Genomic DNA, 23,230 nt, shown 5'->3' with positions numbered 1-23,230 from the left:
CATTGGTTTTTAGGAGCAGATACCTACATGGGTGATTGAACGATGAACTGAGGTCCATACTCCAGTCCAGTTGGTGGTGGTAATGCACCTTAAAGTTGTTTGCCGACATATAAAGTCCAAAGAAAGAAGACTGAAAGAGGAGAGGTTACTAGAAACTAACTCGGTTTACCCTTTTATCTGTGGATTAATTGTCAGAGTAGAGGACATTGTGCATTTCAAGTAAAATAACTACCCAATGTTTATTTTTTAAATTTAACTAGGCAAGTCAGTTAAGAACAAATTCTTATTTACCATGACAGCCTACCCCGGACGACGCTGGGCCAATTGTGCGCCGCCATATGGGACTCCCAATCACGGCCGGATGTGATGCAGGCTGAATTCGAACCACTGAGATGCAGTGCCTTAGACCACTGCGCCACTCAGGAGCCCAGGACAAATTAGCTAGCAACAGCAAGCTAGATAGCTAAATTGCCATGAATGTTTAATGCTTTTCAACCTGTCCCCAAATTAATGTAGTTGGTTCAGAGTTCACGTGCGCCCGGCCCAGTCAGTGTCTGTCAGCTATTCACGTGACTGCAAGACAGGACCCTGCTCCTGCATAAACTTCTGCTTTATCTAGAACTCTGAGTCACATCTTGGCAGTAAGTTCCCTCTTGTCCATGGAGAACGTCTTGTGATTGGTTTTCCAACCCTGCACACATTGTGACCAAACTTCTGGACCAAATCTACTGTGGTGCAGCAAAGGAGGATTCCATACGCGTCCTGAGGGACTGGCCTTTTCTGGATGATCTTGGTCAACAAGAGGTCAACTTATAACCAGCAGAGGTGAAAGAGATTGTAGCCTCTGCATATAATCAACTGACCCAGCACTCAGAATCCAAGATGATCGTTCAGTACAATGTCCCCTCTAAGAGCCAAATGGTGTCCAGAGACATCACCTGTCTGATTGTGAAAGCCATGAAGGTCTTTCCCAGTGGCTACTCTGGGAGATACCCTGTGAGACCTGGTGACTGGGGAGCACTGCAGAGTGGATGAGCACAAAACGGTGAACTACTGGACCATAATGTAACTTGGAACTGTTCCAAATGCCCTCTTTCTACACATTATTGACACGTGTGTATGGCATCTTTGCAATTGACCCTACAATTCCAGTGAATGGTGAAGATGTGAAGAAGCACTTCTGCTTGACACAGCAGCTTTAGGTTGTTCACCAAAGCGCCAAAGAGCGAAGCTCTCCTATGAGCCTTGAAGAAATTACCTGTTTGTGAAGAGAACCTGGACAGGTTGACTCTGACCTGGGAGACATGCCCTACTCTGGATACGTTGCAGCATTCTCTGCAAACCAACTGAATATTGATGCCTTCATGGAGGACAAGGAGCCGTGCTTTAATGTCTCCCACATGGTCTGCTGAAAAGTTGCTGTATTTCTAGAGCCCGTCTGCCAACAACAACAGCCCTGCAGTCGTTGTAGGATCAGAAGACTATGAATACAGTTTGTTAGTCAGGCATGCTATTTAGTGAGTCACAACTGTGGTGCTATTTTGTCGGTTTACAGTTGAGGAAACCTTGCAGCCTCGTATGCACTTGGCAGATTGACACTGGAGGAGAAACCATGTGAGCCAACAGAATATAATGGATTTGGAGGAGAATACTTAAAATACTTCATTCAGGTGATCATGAAATCACCCATGAAAGGAAGTTTCCTCCGCTGTTTGGAGGGCAGTGTAGCCTGTGGCAGCTGTAGACATCCTAGCGCTAGACCAAGCCTGCACTAGACCAAGCCTGGACTAAAATACAGTCATTCTTGGCCCAGTCTTAAAAAAATGTAAACAGCCAAATCAAATATTGTTTATACTTGAATCTATATTTGGTCATTTACAGCACTGTTCACATGAATAAATCGTTTATTCATTCCATTTACTTAGTTGTTTTTCAAAATGTCTATACTGTGAATTTGTATAAAAAATAGTTGCTTAAGTGAAAAACCCTCTTACAGTTAGTTCCAGAATTGGACCTTGATCACATTAGGTAAATAATCACTTGTTACACAATGGTGCACTAGCAGGTTTTAATTCAAACACCGAAAAGTTTATTAAAGGGATCGGTACACATCAACCAACAGAAAGCAGAAAAATAAATAGCAGCATCAGAGAGCAGTCAGATTAAAGTAAAACAACTTGAGTTGACTCAGACTATACATCAACCACTCAGATAATACACAGAAAAATAATACATAGTAGTGTATAATTTAACAATAGAATTTAATTTGCAAAGCTCAAATAAAAAAGGTAGTTTTGTCACAACCAGAGATACATAAGCGATTCTCGCATCATGTACATCACAGTGCTCCTTGCTTTTCATCAGGGATGTGCACTGGCGCCCCACGGCCCCCCTTTTGTAGGCCTGCGGATCAATTTCACCCAAAAAATAAATAAATAAATACATTTTAGGAACTCAGTCGGGGTCTCAACTTATTTTTGATAGTTGGAATAGTAGAATACACAAGGTGCAATTTCGAAATTTGGTAGTGTGCATCAGTTTCTGTTGTTATGTCAGTCACCGACAGTCACTCAATTAGCCCAAATTGCAGAACACTGTTGCATACAACATCCTAATGACCCTGGACTTGTGAGCTGGTCAGATAACACTTAACTGCTAGACAGGGTTTCATAAACTGACTATATTTGTCAGTTATTACGACATCCTGCTAGTCGTTATGGTTCTGACAGTATAAACAAATCTAAAGTATGGGAGATTCAATGAACTAAAACAGAATTTAAATTCAGAGGCCTTGTAAACAACACAGTGCATGTAAAGGCATTCTGGTTTTACTTCATGGCATGCTTTTGGTAGTGCTATACAGACAATATCCAAGGGAAGAAATAAAGATTTACTGTAACTTCAAAAAGTCCAAAACAGGTCAATTCAAACTACTATGTTCTCTTACAATGGAAGTAACTAAATGCTGACACATTAAGCAGTTTGGGTACCCCCAATAAGTACAAATATTTATAAGAGACCACTACAGTGATGCACATCTTGGTGCATAGTGATTATACTGCAGAATCAGAACACTGTTGGACAGCTTTCAAAGAGGAATAGAGTGGACAGACATAATCCTACAACTGATGAATATGTGCAGTAGCAGATGGGTCACAAGGCACTGTCACTTGACCAGTAACCAAAGTTACGACGCCAATACCCCTCCAACAATGTCCTTCTCACACATATGTCCTTGGTTGTAAATGCTCAACAGCTTTAAGTAGTGCAAAGAAGAAAGCGCTTTATCTCACAGTTGCATCAGCTAATATATATACAAATAAAACAGTATCTGTTGTTTCACACAGCTAAAATGGAAGGACAGAAAACACTGGACATTGTACACACAGATGTGGTCTGTATTCAACCGACTCAGTGTCCCATGTTACCAGACCAGAGTGACAGTGCATGTCATTTTAAATGCACCGGTAATACATACAGATTATTTACCCTGTGTAATATTCATCAGCAGGTGGAAGTAAAAAACAACATTACTCAACTGAATAACCACTCTCCTTATGGAGTAGACCTTTCAATGTGATGGTGAAATGAAAACAGGCAAGTATGGATGCAGAGAACAGACAGAAGGACAACATGGTGATCAGGAACGTTAAGTGAAAAACAGATTCACGTCACACAAACAGGGATACTAGTTACTACTAGTAATAACAATACTAAAATCAGCCAACTACTGTATTTAAAAAAAAATAACGTCAATAAACTTAATTCCACATCGTTTAGACCAGGAATGGAGAAATAGCAATGCACTATTGTCCTTGTAAGTCTGATAAGACTCCTAGAATGCAAAACATTCCAGTATTATTACCATATTACCATGTGAGACTCAATCAAAACCAGTGCCAGATTGGATAGTCACTCTTCTGGTTGCACATACCTTTCTGTATCTTACACTTATAAATGTTGTTAGTGAAGATAATTGCATTTCTGTACTGTACATGCACACATGTACTATTCAAAGAAAATCATATACTGTTTGTCTGCCCTTTAGTCTATTTAAAAAAAAAAAAAAAAATTAACCTTTATTTAACTAGGCAAGCCAGTTAAGAACAAGTTCATATTTACAATGACGGCCTAGGAACAGTGGGTTAACTGCCTTGTTCAGGGGCAGAATGACAGATTTTTACCTTGTCAGCTCTGGGATTCAATCTATCAACCAAACACTCTAACCACTAGGCTACCTGCCGCCCCAATACAGTACAGTCAGTACAGGTACTCATATTTTCAATAAAACCTCAGTTCTGTTTCAGAGGAAGAGAGATAAAGATCAGTAAAATGACAAGCTGGTAGTAAACATATATATGGGTATACACATGGTCCAGCAGGAAATGTGACAATGCCTTTAAATGGGACATTGAAGTTGAGTCTTTCTAGTGTGGAGGCCATTTCTCCCTGTTCCCTTGGCTGGAATGTAATTATTTGAGAAGAGCGACATCAATGCAGACAGAAAATATAAATCTCAATTACAACAATCCCCTTCCCTACACAATCAATTGGCACAATAATAAAGATCTATCAAACTACAAATAACACATCAGAAAAATGTCTATTCTACTGGAGAGTGGGAATGAAATCAGACGTGTATATAAATATCTCAAGCAGACAGCTGAGTTTAGGTACTGTACTTTCAATTGGTCATTGATGGACAGTGGGGTCCTGTATGTTGGTTTGTTAGAGTGTGTATTTACAGAACTAATGGTGAAACTAAACACACAAAACAGCAAGTGAAACAGGGTAACACCTACTGTAGAAGATGAAGGAATAGGAGCTTAATATATATATATATATATATATATATATATATATATATATATATATTTCATTATCTTATCCAGGCCTTGTCCAAGTCAAGGAGTGCAGAGGTGTGGTCCGTTCATGCAAGCTAATACCTATGAATACCAAAAATGAAAATATTAGTCAAATGTATGTACTGAAGTTATAAAAACCTTCACTTAACTTGATTGTACCAATAAGAACATTTGTTGTGGCTGTGGGGGATGATGTTGTTGTGTTGTGGCTGTGGGGATGAAATGCAAAAATGAAGATAAATCTGACATAAATCTGATATTTTGGTGACATTTAAAGGGATGTTAGCAGGGAAATGTGTACCTGTAGTAGTTGGGTTTGAATGGGCCATTCTTGTTGAGGCCCAGGTACTTGGCCTGCTCATCTGAGAGCTCCGTTAGGTGGGCATCAAAGGTGGGCAGGTGCAGGCTGGCAACATACTCATCTGAGACAATCACAACACACATACAATTATAGAAGTAATAAGCAATGTTTTTATAATTGTATTCAACAAATATTTGTGTCTGTATGCTTGAATACCAAATAAAAGTTACAGAATTTATTTGTAATGTCTCATTCCCATCACCAGATGGCATAAGTAGGGCCTCAGAGACTAGTGAAAGTGGTTTGCAGAGCTTGTCCAAAACAGGCATTTGTGAAACAGTATTATGTCCACAGAGACAGGGATAAAACAGCTAAAGCAGGAATTGTGTTGTGTAGCTAGCTAGATCATAACATAATTATAACTACCACTACAGACATTATTTATCTGTATTTCCTTGTAATGCGCCAAACATGGCAGGGTATAAGGGCTGTCCATTACTCACCCATCTTCTTGGGAAGCAAGTAGACATCCTGTTTGTAGCGGCCCTCTGGAGCATTGTACAGCTCAATAAGAGCCAGAGCCTGTTGGAGAAATGAAGCACAATACACAATCATTAGTATACACACAAACTCAAGAATAGACGGGTCGTTACAACAATTAGGTGCCTTTTGATTTGTGTAACTACTTTTGACTTCACGTTATTTAAACCGTGTCATAAAGACACACGTTATTTTATTAAATGTTTTTGTAGTCGTTTCTCTGTAATACTACTAGTCACCTAGCAATTTTATGAAGTTGGCTTTAGCCCAGATAGCCTGAAATGTAGCTAGTTATCAATCAAATTAGAGTAACTAGCTTGTCTAACTATCTTAGCTGGCATGCCTGCTGGCAAGGTTGGTAGAGTTTAGAAAAGTAAGCAATTACTACATGTACTGAAGACTCACATAACTTTCAATCTTTTACCCATTGTTTACCAGTGATGCAGAGAAGCATATATTGTTTATTTAAACAAATTACCATCAGGCAGGAGGATACAGACAGCTCAAGAGGTATGCTTAGATATACAGAAAATAAAACGTTTTTTTTAATATATATATATATATATATTTATTTTTTATTTTTACATATGATTATGGCTTTAGATTGCAGAAAAAAGCTATAACTTCCAGACAGGGGGCGAGCCCCTCTCCTGACCACACACCCAGACATCCTAACGTACCTTGTCCCCTTCCGATTTTTGGGGTGCATGTGTAACACAGGTCAACTAATGTTGAACACTTATCGTTACTAGTGAGATTCCAGTAACCAATCATATTATACTATATTGCTATTGATATTGATATTTAAGTTGACAGCTATTACAAATCAGCTGTCAGAAGCTGCATGACAGGCAGTTTATTTTGAGCCAATCAAAACTCAATATTCTCTTAGTCCCTCTCCTAACCTCACGTTATACACCAGTCGGCGCCAACATGCTGAAAAAAAAGAGCTAGAACGGAACGTGAAGAGCTACTGCCATTCCATGGAAGAAATCAAGTTGTATGAAACTGAACTAAAAGGAGAGAACTGGATATTAACACTCACTTCTCTATACAAACGTACTGTGAAGGGATTTAGGGAAAGATTGACGCCAGGATTTGGTCAGGTTTTTTGAGTATGGATTCAGTTCCACCAAGGATGGCGAGCCGCCGAACCCAGAACTTCGATAAGAAGATTTGAATGCAAAGATTTATTTTCCTTGGAGAACACTACATTTGCACTGCCATACTACGGTGTGATAGGATTTTTCTTGCAAGACATTGCAGTGGGATTGTTATAAGCACATGCTACACTTAAACACCTTACAGTGTTTATTGATAGGCACAGTCACTCATATTGATTCCATCGTAGTGATTTATAAGTCAGTATTTGGGAATTGGTTTGTGTTTTTCTGTGGATTCATGTTTATTGTATTGCTATTGAACATTAACATCAGAGATTCTCAGATTAAGATAGAGTTGTGTGCACCCTAGCAAATTCTAGGCAGGATATATGGCCGATATCTAAGTCTATTGCACTATTGAAGTATTTCAATCATATTGAACTCTGTCACGACTTCCGCCGAATTGTTTATTGTAGTGCTTGTGCACGTTCCCCGTGAGCGCACAACGGGTTATTTTGTGCCCATTTATCTTGTTGCCGTTGGTTTTGCTTAATAAATATCGGGTTATTACCCAGTTCTGCTCTCCTGCGCCTGACTTCTCTGCCGCCAATTACGCACTCCGCTACAAGCTCATTGTAGAAATTTAACATATCAATATTTACTCAAGGTGATACATTTTTTTGTAAGTATTTTTTTATTTACAAATACAAGCCGGCATTCTTTTCCTAAATTATTCAGTTGTGTGGTTTTCAATTCACCCGAACCTAACTGGTCCAATAGAGTTTAATCTTGAACATAGCGTTAAGCAATTGTTACACATAATGCCCCTAACTTGTTGATGCACAAGGTGCTTAAGTTCAGAATGGCTGTCAGTCAAAACCCATACAGAGTTTTGAAGCAGAGACCCTGAACTCTGACATCACGTATAGCATGTTACTGTACAGCCACTGCATTCCAATTTAAGTGCTTATCAGTGTCCAAATCTGCCATTTTCAAACTGTTTACGGGTATGAGTGTACAGGGCTACATGAAAAAATTACTACAGTAAGTGTCAAATAAAGTAACAGGGTTGACGACTTAATCTTAAATCAGCCATGAATCCCCTTGTTACAGGGGGAATGGAAGCTTGTTGTGTGCAAAAGGGAGGGGCAATTAAATGCAAGCTTCACAATTTTTGTTTTTATTGCTAAAACATGTCTAGCCTCTCTCTGTGGCAAAGGGAAAGGGGGATACCTGGGGTAACAGGGTTGATGTGTTATGCTCCACCAATAAACATCAGAAAATGGCCATAAAGAGTAGAACCAGCTCACTTGCTTTTACACTACGATCCATTATTACATGTTCAATGTTTCTTTTGAAAAACCTTTTTAAAGGAACAGTTTCACCATATTAAAATGAGAGTTCTGTGCACGTAACAGGGTTTACCTTAAAATGAGGGACAGGGTTGTTGTTGTTTTTTTTATTACCTTAAAATGAATCACTAATCACATTTTTTTTTTAAATAATCTTCAGAAATGACCTTGTCAGAGCAACAAAATAATTCGGGCTTTACAATGATGGTGAATAACGTTGGGATTGAGTGGGTTAAAAACTTCCTAGAAGTCACCAAAGATGCTATATACAGTAGCAATATGTAACTTTTTGGGATACCTAACCAAATTCACGTAGAAAAGTGAGTTATAGATCTGTCATTCTCATTGAAAGCAAGTCTAAGAAGGGTTTACATGTGCGTTATTTATATGCTTCCCGTTCTTAAGTATTTTACTTTCGGGTTTGTACACCAGCTTCAAACAGCTGAAAATAAATGTAAAAAATGTTGGTTATGTAAAATATATTTCACAGTGGTTTAGATGGTAAAGGCGTGGCCATGCACACCTCCAACTCAATCATCAAGTTTGCAGACAACACTACAGTGGTAGGCTTGATTACCAACATGACGTGAAGGCCTACAGGGAGGAAGTTAGGGCCCTCGGAGTGTGGTGTCAGGAAAATAACCTCACACTCAACATCAACAAAACAAAGGAGATGATCGTGGACTTCAGGAAACAGCAGAGGGAGCACCCCCCCTATCCACATCGACAGGACGGTAGTGGAGAAGGTGGAAAGTTTTAAGTTCCTCGGCGTACACATTATGGACAAACTGAAATGGTCCACCCACACAGACAGCGTGGTGAAGAAGGCGCAACAGGCCTCTTCAACCTCAGGAGGCTGAAGAAATTTGGCTGGTCACCAAAAACACTCACAAACTTTTACAGATGCCCAATCGTGAGCATCCTGTCGGGCTGTATCACCGCCTGGTACGGCAACTGCTCCGCCCACAACCGTAAGGCTCTCCAGAGGGTAGTGAGGTCGGCACAACACATCACCGGGGGCAAACTACCTGCCCTCCAGGACACCTACAGCACCCGATGTCACAGGAAGGCCAAAAAGATCATCAAGGACAACAACCACCCAAGCCACTGCCTGTTCACCCCACTATCATCCAGAAGGCGAGGTCAGTACAGGTGCATCAAAGCAGGGACCTTGACTGAAAAACAGCTTCTAAATTCAGGCTGTAACAACAAAATGTGGATAAAGTCTAGGGGTATGAATAATTTCTGAAGGCAGTGTAAACCCACAGACTGCTATCTGTAGCACTACTCTAGCTGCTTGTTAGCTACTGTGGGGAGTGTCTGTATTACCTGGGTCGTGGCAGTGATTGACAGGACGAAGGTAGGAACTGTGGAGCAGCTGAGGTTCAGAAGACGACCCTGAAGGAGAGAATTTTTTTATTTGCTATGTGGTAGTATATGTGTATGTATGTGTGTGTGTGTGTGTGTGTGTGTGTCCACCTCGGCCAGCAGGATGACCCTCTTGCCATCAGGCCAGATGACATGGTCCACCTGAGAGCGCACTCTCTCCCAGGTCAGCTCTGGGGTCCGCAGGCTCGCCTGGGGAGCAGGTCACACAGATCAGCAGACCAACACACTATGCACACTACTAAAAATCTTAATATGCAGTACATTTTAAACAATCATGAACTTCATTTTCCCTGGAAAGGCTCTGTTGATTTTTACGTTCTACTGTAGTCACAAATTGTGTTGTGTTAAAGTTCCTCACCACGTCAATCTCAGTGTTGGAGTGTCCCATGTTGCACACGATGGAACCGTTCTTCATACGGTCCAGCTGGTCCCTGGTCACCACGTTCTTATTCCCTAGGAGACCACAGGAAAAACACCAGTCTAAAACTTCCAACAAAATAGAGCTTGGCAGCACAACTTCTCTCGATTAGATGATACAGAGGGCCATGTATGTATGTCAATGCATATATTGATCGTGACAGGCATGTACTGGAAGCCCATAGATTAATGTATTTCCATATAAAAGCAGTCCCCTGTACAGAAAGTTGATTACATATGTACGGTAGTTTGATGTTGTTTACCAGTGCATGTGATGATGATGTCCACCTGACGGATGACCTCATTAAGCTTGACCACCCTGAAGCCATCCATGCTGTTCAAACATGGGGAGAGACGGGTTAGTAAGAACAGATGGGGGTAGACAGGTGCTCTGCCTACAGTAGAGTTGGTTAGTACTGGTCTACGAGTGCCATTAAACTAATAAGGCTCTATTGTTGTATTTAAAAGGTTTAATATGCTGCCATCTAGTTTCTATCATGTTATCCTAATGATGAAAGCCAGTTCAGGTTTTCGGGTTTATATTTTGATGGAGAATTTCTGTTTCAAAGGTTTATCTTAGAGCAGGACAGAGAGACTCCTCTGTCCAGAGGGTTTTATGGTCTAATTCATGGTGTCATTTCTCTGGGTCAGCAGTGCTCTACATTTGGCACTTTCTGCTTCCAGTTTCCTGTCCCTCACCAGGCCTGCAGGGAGCAAATGGGATCAATCTCTGTGACGTAGACGATGGATCCCATGGCTTTCAGTGCGGCAGTGCAACCTTTCCCAACCTGCAGGGAGAGCATATCGCATTAGAATTACATAATATGATCACATCACATTGACCTCAATCAACAGAACAGGCCACAATGGACCCACAAAAGAACATGCATATCAGTAAACATTGACGTCCACATTAAAAACTCTATAGAGGCCGATTACTTTAGACTAAATATACAATAACTTAGCATGACATGGCATTGAACTCTTCAGTATATAAATGTACAAGTATGTACTGTATAGGTGATTATCATTATACAGAATGCACATCTTTTTTTTATAGCAGGTTTAGCATAGCCAGCACAAACACAGTCTCTTCAAACATAACTACATATACAATATGAAAACCCTGTGATGGAAATAAAAAATGTGTGCTATTCTAATAACCAATTTCTGTGTTCATTCAAGTGACTGATTGAACGAATCCTCACTAACAGTATCTGCAATCTGGCAGTACGCCCAAAACCTTTTTTAGAGAAAGGGATATCTCAGTTTTAAGGTCTCAGCTTAGAGAGAAGAAGCATTATGAGGTATTGGTATGTCACATGCATGACCCAGTATTGGTCGATAACATGAATGAAGCAAATGTTAATGATTAATTAATTATAAATAAGCTAAATCATGCTAATATAACTTGTCTGTATATAAGAGAACTAACGGAACTGCCCCGGGGGGAGCAACGGAACGACATGTGTACTTTGCATTGAGTTAGTTGGAACCTCTCCAGCGCGCTGATAATAAAGAATAATGCATTTTGGATTGACTTCCGAATGTCCCTGTGTAGAATTTCGATGACACCCCCTTACCTCGCCATAACCACAGACAACCACCTGCTTTCCTCCAAACATCACGTCCGTGGTCCTCTTCAGGCTGCAGACAGAAACATGGAGATAGAGATAGGGGAAACATTAAGATACAGGAAGTTGGCCTTTCTATGTTAAGTTGAAACTCCAGAAAGAGTGAAGTGGGCAGTAGCAGTCCATAAAAGCAATTTCCCAGGCCACTGGATCACACAGGCCATGTTGTTAGCCTGATGTATTGGCCTATTGTGTGTGTGTGTGTGTGTGTGTGTGTGTATATATGTATGTATGTATATATATATAAATAACTCACACACACATATATATATACACATACAGTACCAGTCAAAAGTTTGGACACACCTACTCAATCCAGGGTTTTTCTTAATTTATACTATTTTCTACATTGCAAAATAATAGTGAAGACATCAAAGCTATTGAATAACACTTATGGAATCATGTAGTAACCAAAACAAGTGTTAATCAAAATAGATCTTATATTTGAGATTCTTCAAAGTAGCCACCCTTTGCCTTGAGATGGTTTGGGATGTGTTGGACCGCAGAGTGAAGGAAAAGCAGCCAACAAGTGCTCAGAATATGTGGGAACTCCTTCAAGACGGTTAGAAAAGCATTCCAGTTGAAGCTGGTTGAGAGAATGCCAAGAGTGCAAATTTGTCATCAAGGCAAAGGGTGGCTACTTTGAAGAATCTAAAATAGAAAACATATTTTGATTTGTTTAACACTTTCTTGGTTACTACATGATTCCATATGTGTCATTTCATAATTGTGATGTCTTCACTATTATTCTACAATGTAGAAAATAGTAAAAATTAAAACCCTTGAATGAGAGCGTTCAAACTTTTGACAGGTACTATATTTGAGATATATATTTACAGTATTTGATCCACAAAAAAATCAGATACATAGTTAAATATTATATATACAGTTGAAGTCAGAAGTTTACATACACTTAGGTTGGGGTCATTAAAACTAATTTTTCAACCACTCCACAAATGTCTTGTTAACAAACTATAGTTTTGGCAAGTCGGTTAGAACATCTACTTTGTGCATGACACAAGGCATTTTTCCAGCAATTGTTTACATACAGATTATTTCACTTATAATTCACTGTATCACAATTCCAGTGGGTCAGAAGTTTACATACAGTAAGTTGACTGTGCCTTTAAACAGCTTGGAAAATTCCAGCAAATGGCTTTAGAAACTTCTGATAGGCTAATTGACATCATTTGAGTCAATTGGAGGTGTACCTGTGGATGTATTTCAAGGCCTACCTTCAAACTCACTGACATCATGGGGAAATCAATTGTAGACCTCCACAAGTCTGGTTCATCCTTGGGAGCAATTTCCAAATGCCTGAAGGTACTACGTTCATCTGTACAAACAATAGTATGCAAGTATAAACACCATGGGACCGCGCAGCCGTCGTACTGCTCAGAAAGATGATGCATTCTGTCTCCTAAAGATGAACGTACTTTGGTGTGAAAAGGGCCAATCAATCCCAGAACAACAGCAAAGGACATTGTGAAGATGCTGGAGGAAACAGGTACAAAAGTATCTATATCTACAGTAAATCGAGTCCTATATCGATATAACCTGAAAGGCTGCTCAGCAAGAAAGAAGCCACTGCTCCAAAACCACCATAAAAAAAGACAGACTATGGTTTGCAACTGCACATGGGGACATAGATCGTACTTTTTGGAGAAATGTCCTCTGGTCTGATAAAACAAAAATATAAGTGTTTGGCCATAATGACCATCGTTATGTTTGGAGGAAAAAGGGGGAGGCTTGCAAGCCGAAGAACACCATCCCATCCGTGAAGCACGGGGTTGGTAGCATCATGTTGTGGGGGTGCTTTGCTAAAGGAGGGACTGGTGCACATCACAAAATAGATGGCATCATTAGGAAGGAAAATTATGTAGATATATTGAGGCAACATCTCAAGACATCAGCCAGGAAGTTAAAGTTTGGTCGCAAATGGGTCTTCCAAATGGACAAGGACCCCAAGCATACTTCCAAAGAAGATTTGTGGGCAGAACTAAAAAAGCGTGTGCCAGTAAGGAGGTCCTACAAACCTGACTCAGTTACACCAGCTCTGTCAGGAGGAATGGGCCAAAATTCACCCAGCTTATTGGGGGAAGCTTGTGGAAGGCTACCCGAAATGTTTGATCCAAGTTAAACAATTTAAAGGCAATGCTACCAAATACTAATTGAGTGTATGTAAACGTCTGGCCCACTGGGAATATGATGAAATAAATAAAAGCTGAAATAAATCACTCTCTCTACTATTATTCTGACATTTCAACTTAAAATAAAGTGGTGATCCCAACTGACCTAAGACAGGGAATTTTTACTAGGATTAAATGTCAGGAATTGTGAAAAACTGAGTTTAAATGTATTTGGCTAAGGTGTATGTAAACTTACGACTTCAAGTGTATGCACAAAGAGCAGTGAGGTGTCGAAGCGAGGGAACATTCACTTGTATGCTTGAAAGGTACATTTAACACCTACCCATCCAAGATAGACTCTCTGCAGCAGTAGAGGTTGTCAAACTTCTGCTTTGTCACAGAGTCATTTACATTCATGGCTGGCACACACAGCTTGCCTGCTTTGGACAGCTGGTACAACCTTTAAGGCAAAGAGAAAGTAACTAAGTAACTAAGCTCAGAGTTACCTGTTGGTCTTATGAACATGTATGATTGAGAATGTATTTTAATCAGAAATAAAACCACCTGTGGACCCCAGTCACACTCTCCTCCACAATGCCCCTGATCTTCTTGAAGCCGTTGGGGTATTTCTTATACACCCAGTGAGTCAAGTCCCCTCCGTCATCAAGGATCTACCACAGACACAGCAAGAAGAGATAACATTCTCAACAAACAGTGACAACACGCAAACACATATCAGTAACACAAAATGGTCAACAAGGGCGTTTGTCTTGCTGTTAAAGGAGGGTAATTGACAAGAGTTCTATGGGTACCATATTAGGCTGCCACCCCTCCATGTTGATGCACTTGTTGATACACCACCAGAAGTCATCCTCCGATTCCCCCTTCCAGGCAAAAACAGCCACACCTGCAGAAATGACAAGGTAGTTGGGGGAAAAAAAGGGGTTTAGAAATTACAATATTTCTCCAGATCAGACATATGTCGCAACAAATATAGAAGCTAAGGCCCTTTTTAAACAGCAGCACAGGGTCCTGAGCCATTAACAAGACCCTTCATTCTAGAGAGAGCAGAACCGATGACATTTGAACACACGGTGCTTGATGTCCATATAATCTGTTGTAAAGTCATTAATATAACGACCTGCAGCTTAACTCTAGACATCTGGACCTGCACAACGGTCCAACCACAACACCAAAGAGCCTAGAACAGCCCCTGCCTCTGTAGGCTCCTCCAGGTAGACTTACATAACCCTGCTCACTAAACACCAGGGCCGGGACGATACTCGTTGGTATCGTGGCAAGGAAACAAAACACAAAGTTGATTCAACTTCTTTAGGAAAACAGCCTTAATGTTGGAAACAAACATTATGTTGTCATCCAGAGTCATATGTATTTATTTTCCAAGCTATAGCACACAATTTACATACAGCAGGTTTTTAATGATCAAAGAGTAATGTCTGCTTCGTGTTTTCATATTTGCCATGGAAAGAATATTGCAATTCTGGTATCATCCCGGCCCCACTAAACACTTCAGCTCTCTACCATTAAAGCCAACTTCACACCATCATAAATCACTCAGGAAACGGGTGTCAATAGCAGCCAGAACTACCAGTATTGACATCCGTATTGAACAGTCATGTAGGATTTAAGCTACACTAGTTTATCGGGGTTAGCTTCACTGTAGGCCTATTCACCTATACTGGTATGTGTGTCACTATACTGCTATTTGTGTCATGACCAATTGTCGTGAACTGACCTAACCATTGAGTATTTAACATTGTGTTATAAAGCCTGCATTATGATGTTATAAGCATGGCAGAAACAGAGGGCCTGAGTAAAGCCCTCCATATGTTTATTTCTTTATTTATGTGGATTAACTTCAGCAGAAACAGCAGCTACTTTTCCTGGGGTCCACAAAAAAAAGAACAAGTAACAAAACACAGATAGATCCGGACAGTCACAAATTTAAAATCTAAAAACAACAAAAATGTGTGTTTGTCTCCCCTTACAGTCCCTGCCGTTCAATAAGATGTTGTTTATTCAGTTTTTTTAAAGATAATTTTGTTGTTTGCTTGAGTAAATGGAGATTTGAGTGCTGATAGCTACTTTGAGGTAAAATGTACTTACTATGACAGTAAAATGTGGTTTTCACATTGTGCCATCTTAAGATGAATGCACTAACTGTCAGTCTCTCTGGATAAGAGCGTCTGCTAAATGACTAAAATGTTAACTTGTGTCAAAAACGCAGAACATCTTTTTATAACAGACATGAATAATGGGGAGATGAAGAGTGTAAATAATTAAGATACCTTGATATTTAATCTAACGGGACCAACTGTTTTAAAAATATCGGTATCTTTCATACCGTTTGTTGATCACACATTCCCTACGGAAGCTCTAATATGGGCAGAAAGTACGACAGTGCAGAAAATAGTGGGAAATGTTAGAGATATTTTGACCTGCATAGGCGAGAGATGTGCTTTGATAATGCAACCTATGGATTACAGAATAAAGTTAGGAATTTTCATGCGAGACAGGAGTCAGGATTTGGGGTTTCAGTGGAATTGGGACTAGATAGACTATTTTCCTATCTCTAGGACAGGAGAACATAGCATTTTCCCTCAAGCCTCTGAATTGTTAACAGACTTAATGTCTGACAGAGATGTCTATGTAGTGAATTGTGCATAGGCCTATCAAATATGTGACTGTCTGAAGAGTCACGATGACAGCTCAAAGAGGCACACATTATTTTATAGTCTATACCGTAAGGGTTTGCTGTAGGGTTTATCAAGTACATTTGGGTCAGCAGTGTCAATTATGCATCTGCTTTGAATCTATGGTAACTTTGTGTGAAGTAAATACGCTGGGCTAAAGGCTTCCATGTGAAAACCTGTTTGGATAATGAGCCATTTTATTTTTTGCTAATCTGTTGCTGCACATGTTGTGTATTTTGTGGCATTGCATTAGTGCCGACATTGGGGAAAATGTCAGTAATTTCCAGGTCGTCATTAAATTTTTTCTGGAAATGTGAAGTGATCCCGGTTACCCATGTTAATCCCTACTTGGTGGCCAACAGCAGCACCCCAAAAGAAGAGGCTTTAGATGAGGCAAGTGAATTTGCAACTAAAACAGTTCAACAACATCTGACATGAGATCCTCTCTAAGCTTTACTGGAATATGGCTCTGAATATATACAACACCCCATAGGCATTCCTGTCTTTTCTGTAGATGTACAAGGATATGTCTGTTCTTTAAACCAAGAGGGGATAATAAGCTAGGTCTCTTGTTTCTAAAGCTGTTATCCAGTGATTTTTAGGAGAGGACCAGACATCAGGTATTAACTGCAGCAGGACAGAAGGCCTTCTGGTAATTTCCACCCCAGAGAGAGCAGAGCAGGCAGGCCGAAACAGAAGCTGCCAGAGGACAGTTCCATAAAGACCAACTTTTTATTAGAAATAGATACTGTGACAGATGTCGCTTTACACAATGATGTGGGAAAGGGAGGGCTTACGTAAAAATATAATTACCAAAAAATAAAGTGGTACACAAAAAAAAAAAAAGTATCCTAAGCCCTGCTATTGAATTGGAGGAGTGGGGAGATTTTGAAAGCTCTATGATTATTCTGCCATGCTACTCGTCCCATATGACCATACAGCTAGAAACATGTTATACAGTACCTGGGCTTAGAACCTCTATTCTACTGACAGTTTTTTCTTAGTTAACCTCCTATCTAGTCCTCAAATCCCTGCATCTTTCTCTGTGTGCACAGTGCATTTGAAAAGTATTTTTCCACTTTGTTAGATTACAGAGTTATTGTAAAACATATATCTACACACAGTACCCCATAATGACAAAGCGAACACAGGTTTAGAATATTTTCAAACAGAAATACCTTATTTACATAACTATTCAGACCTTTTGCTATGAGACTCGAAATTGAGCTTAGCTGCATCCTGTTTCCATTGATCTTCCTTGATGTTTTTACAACTTGTTTGGAGTCCACCTTTGGCCTGAATGCCAAGTGTCACATCTGGAGGAAACCTGGCACCATCCCTACGGTGAAGCATGGTGGTGGCAGCATCATGCTGTGGGGATGTTTTTCAGCTGCAGGGACTGGGAGACAAGTCAGGATCGAGGGAAAGATGAATAGATCAAAATAGAGAAGTCATTGGTGAAAACCTGCTCCAGGGGGCTCAGGTCCTCAGACAGGGGCGAAGGTTAACCTTCAAACAGGACCACGACACAGCAAAGACAACGCAGGAGTGGCTCGGGACAAGTCTCTGAATGTCCTTGAGTGGCCCCGCCAGCGCCCAGACTTGTACCCGATCGAACATCTCTGGAGAGACCTGAAAATAGCTGTGTAGTGATGCTCCCCATCCAACCTGACAGAGCTTGGTAAGATCTGCAGAGAAGAAATGGGAGAAACTCCCCAAATACAGGTGCTAAGCTTGTAGCGTCATACCCAAGAAGACTCGAGGCTGTAATCACTCCCCAAGGTGCTTCAACAACGTACTGAGTAAATACCTTTATTTATTTATTTTTTATTTATCTAGGCAAGTCAGTTAAGAACAAATTCTTATTTACAATGACGGCCTACAACGGCCAAACTCAGACGACTACTGTGCGCAGCCGTATTGAACTCCCAATCACGGCTTGTTGTGATACAGCCTGGTTTTGATATAACTTATGTAAATGTAATACTTCAGTTTTTTATTTCACTTTGTTATTATGTGATATTGTGTGTAGATCGATGAGGAGAAAAAAACTATTTCATCCATAGAATAAGTCTGTAATGAAAAAAAATGTGGGAAAAGTCAAGGGGTCTGAATACTTTACAAATGCACTGTATATACCTACGTACAACTATCTATCTACTCCCTTCATCTGGTCAAGTCAGTAGGTTTCTGGCAGGCTTGCTGTATGTACGGTATGAAGATTGCTGGCATAACTCACACGTAGAAAATGTCAACACTGCTGAGAGTGGGTTGTAAATGGTCAGAGGATACTGTGTTTGTAGGACAAGTTAATCAGCCCACAGCCTATGCACCAGTTCTTCTCCCAGCTTGAGCTGTGTGACTGGTGATATTTACTGTAATGCAGTCTGAATCTGTTGTGAACTGCTCAGGCTAACAGGCTGTGAAAAGCAAAAAGATCCCGCTACGGAAACACATATACTTAACAAACACCCAGAAACCTAAGAGCTATGCGTGTCTTGGTGCTGTAGTTCATTGACTAGAGGGCAAGTCTGATGTTCTCTGTGCTTTCCAGGACTTTATTGAGAACATCTCCAAAATGTCTCTTTAGTTTCAAACGGCACAGGGAAGCAAATCACCCCCAACATTTAGCCCGCTCATGTAATTAATTACATATTAATACGAGTTTATGTATATTATGCAGAAATAGTACCAATTAATATGAATGTGATGAAACACAACTTTCAAAAACCTCTTATGAAGTACAGTCAGTCTCTCATTCTGTTCCACATAGAAGCCATTACTGTAACAAAGCTGTAAAGTAGTCATGTTGAAAGCTTCTACTTACCGATCTCTGAGAGGGCAGCTGCCACCTCGTTCTGTGTGGAGTAGATGTTACAGGCTGTCCAGCGACACTGGGCCCCCAGTGCCACCAAAGTCTCAATCAACACCTGAATGCAGAGCGAGGAGGTTGAATAAGAGGAACAAGGAACAAGAACAATACAGAGATGTACAGGTAATATTTTGTATCATAAATAGCTAATGGGCAATACAGAACACAAAAGAGAGCCGACCATTCAATATATTTAGCTTACTGTATATACAGTACCAGTCAAAAGTTCAGACACCTACTCATTCAAGGGTTTTTATTTTTTACAATTTTCTAGATTGTAGAATAATAGTGAAGACATCAAAACTATGAAATAAATCATATGGAATCATGTACCGGTACCCCCTGTATATAGCCTTGTTATTGTTATGTAAATGTTTTGTGTTCTTTTTTGATTGATTTGATTTTTCCCCTTTTGTTTATTGCTTGAACTGCATTGTTCGTTAAGGGCTTGTAAATAAATATTTCAAGGTAAGGTCTACACCTGTTGTAGACCTTACCGAGCTGGTCACGGGTGCACCTCAGCCACGCTCAAGATCCTAAGGTCCTAAACGATATCATAACCACCATCGATAAAAAAACAGTACTGTGCAGCCGTCTTCATCGATCAGGCCAAGGCTTTCGACTCTGTCAATCACCGTATTCTTCTCGGCATACTCAACAGCCTTGATTTCTCTAATGACTGCCTCGCCTGGTTCACTAACTACTTCTCAGATAGAGTTCAGTGTGTCAAATAGGAGGGCCTGTTGTCCGGACCTGTGGCAGTCTCTATGAGGGTGCCACAGGGTTCAATTCTCGGGACGACTCTTTTCTCTGTATATATATCAATGATGTCGCTCTTGCTCCGGGTAATTCTTTGATTCACCTCTACGCAGACGACACCATTCTGTATAAATCTGGCCCTTCTTTGGACACTGTCTTAACAAACCTCCAAACAAGCTTCAATGCCATACAACACTCCTTCCATCTGCACATCTATCACTCCAGTGCTAATGCTAAATTGTCATTACTTCACCACTGTGGCCTATTTATTGCCTTACCATCCCATCTGGTTTGCGCTTACTGGAACTATAATTTGTTTTTAAACAGGACAATGACCCAACACACCTTCAGGCTGTGTAAGGCCTATTTGACCAAGGAGAGTGATGGAGTACTGCATCAGATGACCTGACCTCCACAATCACCCAACCTTGACCCAATTGAGTTGGTTTGGGATGAGTTGGACTGCAGAGTTAAGGAAAAGCAGCCAACAAGTGCTCAACATATGTGGGAACTCCTTCAAGACTGTTGGAAAAGCATTCCAGGTGAAGCTGGTTGGGAAAATGTCAAGCGTGTGCAAAGCTGTGTTCAAAGGTAAAGGGTGGCTACTTTGAAGAATCTAAAATAGAAAATATATTTTGATTTGTTTAACACTTTTCTGCTTACTACATAATTCCATGTGTTATTTCATAGTTTTGATGTCTTTACTATTATTCTACAATGTAGAAAATAGTAAAAAATTATTAAAAACCCTTGAATGAGTAAATAACACTGTAAATATATAATAGCATATTAACAGCACCAATATATTAAATCTTAGACACTAACGGGGTATAAAGCCTTGTTCACGCAGCAGGCCTTAATGCTCAAATCAGTTTTGTTTTTCAAATATGTTTTGGACTACTGACTGTCCAAACAGTAAGTTTACAAGTGACCAAATCGGATGCGAGTCCAGAGAGCAGTCATTTGTGAACAAAGCTACACTAGTTGTCATAGTAACAACATGTGTGAGTGTGCTGGGGTGTAGGCTGATTGGTGGTTGCGCTTGTGCTTCCTATCACTCAGAAGTTATATAGCATGCTAAGGTGACAACAATGCCTGCCATGGACATTTCCCAGTTGTTTTGAATGTTCAAAATCCTAGGGAAAGAACACTTTTAAAGCCTCAAAGTTTAAGATTTTTGGCTAGCCACAGCAGTCGGCCAACTAGGTAGCTGTTAAGCTTCTAGCACATTCACTCATTTGTTTGAAAACAATTAACAAGCTAGTTAGCTACCACATGTTCTTGTCAAATTGTCAACAGAGTAGCTAGCAAGCGAAAAGATATGCTGAATAACAGTCTAAAAACCACTTCAGGACAAATAAATCAGATTTGACTGTTTAGACAAGTCACATGGCCAGGAATCAGATACGAAGGTGGTTTGAAATGTGGCTTGAAATATCTGATTACATGTGATTTTTGGCTGTTCAGACTGCAGGAAAAAGAACAGATTCAAATCAGATATGCAAATAAATAGAATTCGAGTCACTTCAAACCGCCAATGTGAACAAGGCTTTAGAGACGCTGTACATTATTTATGGACTGTCATGAGATGAGCCAGCTATCATTTTTAGGTACAGAGCAAATTGTAGCAGAGCAGTGGTGGTTAGGTACAGTAGAGATACTGTTGGAAGAAAGATCATACTGCAGTCATGGCACTGATATTTGGGTATGTAGCCTAAGTACGGGAGAGATATTTCACTGCAGCAAAGCTTGGGTAATGGAAACAGTGTAAGTTAGTGTAAACAACAGGGCCAACTTGGTTACTGAAGAAGCCTCTGTGACCTTCAAATCCTACTTCATTAGGAGAAAGATGTCCCCGTGTAGCCTTGGCATTATGATAGGTAAGACAGGGATAGTTATCTTACTGCAGTCTGGGCAGTGATGTGAGTGCAGCCAACGATTTTAGCCCCAGCAAGTGGCTTCTCTCCCTGGGCTCTCTTCCTGAGCGAGATTAATGCTGACATATCTGTGAGGAGAGAGCGAGCAAGCGACCAAGAGAGAGAGAGAGAAGGGAGTGAGAAAGTGGGGTGATAAAGAGAGCAAAGGAGATGGAGCGAGAGAGAGGGAGAGAAAGAGATCCCAAAACTTGATAGCCACATTCAGTAGACACCAGAAAAGTGGTCTGACTATAATGACCTTCCCACAAATATCTCTCATAATTGAGGGTCTCAAAGATTTTCCTGCATCAGAACCTTCTTAGCTCCATAAAATCAAATGCCCTAAAATAAGCAATGCCATCTGCAACCTGCCAATTCATTAGAGGATGAACACTCCATATCAAGCTCTGGGGTTGTGCTGACAGTGTTATGGGTGTAGATTAAGCTGCAACGCGACACCAATAAAATACATTTACTCATCCTTACACTGTAACAATTAATCCCAGTGCTCAACTTATTATGTCCCATTTCCAGCAAAGGATGGATTTGAAATTATACAATGACTATGGGGTTAAAGTGCAGACTGTCAGCTTTCTTTTTAGGTTATTTTCCTCCATACCAGGTGAACCCCCCCCCCCTCCCATTTTAGGGGTTCAAAAGTACATTTACTTATATGTGTATTAAAGTAGTTAATAGGTAAGTATTTGGTCCCATACTCATAGTCATTGCATGCTACATCAAGTTTGTGACTCTACTCTGCTATTTGTTTTGGTTGTGTTTCAGATTATTATGTGCCCAATAGAAATGAATGGTAAAGAATAATAATTCTGGAGTCACTTTTATTGTAAATAAGAATATAATGTTTCTAAACACTTCTACATTAATGTGGGATGCTACCATGATTACTGACCATCCTGAATGAATTGTGAATAATGATAAGGGAGAAAGTTAGAGGTATAAATATCCTATACCCCCCTAAAAAAATGCTAACATCCCCTGTTATTGTAATGGTGAGAGGTTAGCCTATCTTTGGGGGTATGATATGTGCGTGTCTAACTTTCTCACTCATCATGCATCCAACAAGTTTGAGTCACAAGCTTGATGTAATCATTACGTGCTAGGAATATGGGACCAACTAATAAAAACGTCACTACTTTAATACACATGAATTTGTCCCAATACTTTTGGTTCCCTAAAATGGGGCCAATGACAAAAAGTGATGTAATTTCTAAATAGTTG

General features: G+C 40.2%; 1 protein-coding gene across 1 annotated transcript in view; it reads right to left on the bottom strand.

Moving 5' to 3' along the window:
• Positions 1-2,056: 2,056 nt before the first annotated feature.
• The window catches only part of LOC109905569 (S-adenosylhomocysteine hydrolase-like protein 1), a 61,803-nt gene continuing 40,629 nt past the window's right edge, over positions 2,057-23,230 (bottom strand). The window contains exons 4-17 of the mRNA XM_020503043.2: positions 21,980-22,080; positions 19,272-19,374; positions 14,543-14,637; positions 14,295-14,401; positions 14,074-14,190; positions 11,551-11,614; positions 10,667-10,755; positions 10,231-10,301; positions 9,909-10,003; positions 9,641-9,739; positions 9,491-9,559; positions 5,670-5,748; positions 5,167-5,287; positions 2,057-4,946 (exon numbers count right to left, since the gene is read on the bottom strand). Coding sequence (XP_020358632.1) covers positions 4,940-4,946; positions 5,167-5,287; positions 5,670-5,748; positions 9,491-9,559; positions 9,641-9,739; positions 9,909-10,003; positions 10,231-10,301; positions 10,667-10,755; positions 11,551-11,614; positions 14,074-14,190; positions 14,295-14,401; positions 14,543-14,637; positions 19,272-19,374; positions 21,980-22,080 — 1,217 coding nt within the window. The 3' untranslated portion in view covers positions 2,057-4,939. The remainder of the gene's footprint in view (positions 4,947-5,166; positions 5,288-5,669; positions 5,749-9,490; positions 9,560-9,640; positions 9,740-9,908; positions 10,004-10,230; positions 10,302-10,666; positions 10,756-11,550; positions 11,615-14,073; positions 14,191-14,294; positions 14,402-14,542; positions 14,638-19,271; positions 19,375-21,979; positions 22,081-23,230) is intronic.

This window comes from Oncorhynchus kisutch, linkage group LG1, assembly GCF_002021735.2.
Source record: "Oncorhynchus kisutch isolate 150728-3 linkage group LG1, Okis_V2, whole genome shotgun sequence".
In the NCBI taxonomy this organism is placed as follows: Eukaryota; Metazoa; Chordata; class Actinopteri; order Salmoniformes; family Salmonidae; genus Oncorhynchus; species Oncorhynchus kisutch.
Note: the sequence above shows the minus strand (reverse complement) of the source record. Positions and strands in the feature narration are given on the sequence as shown.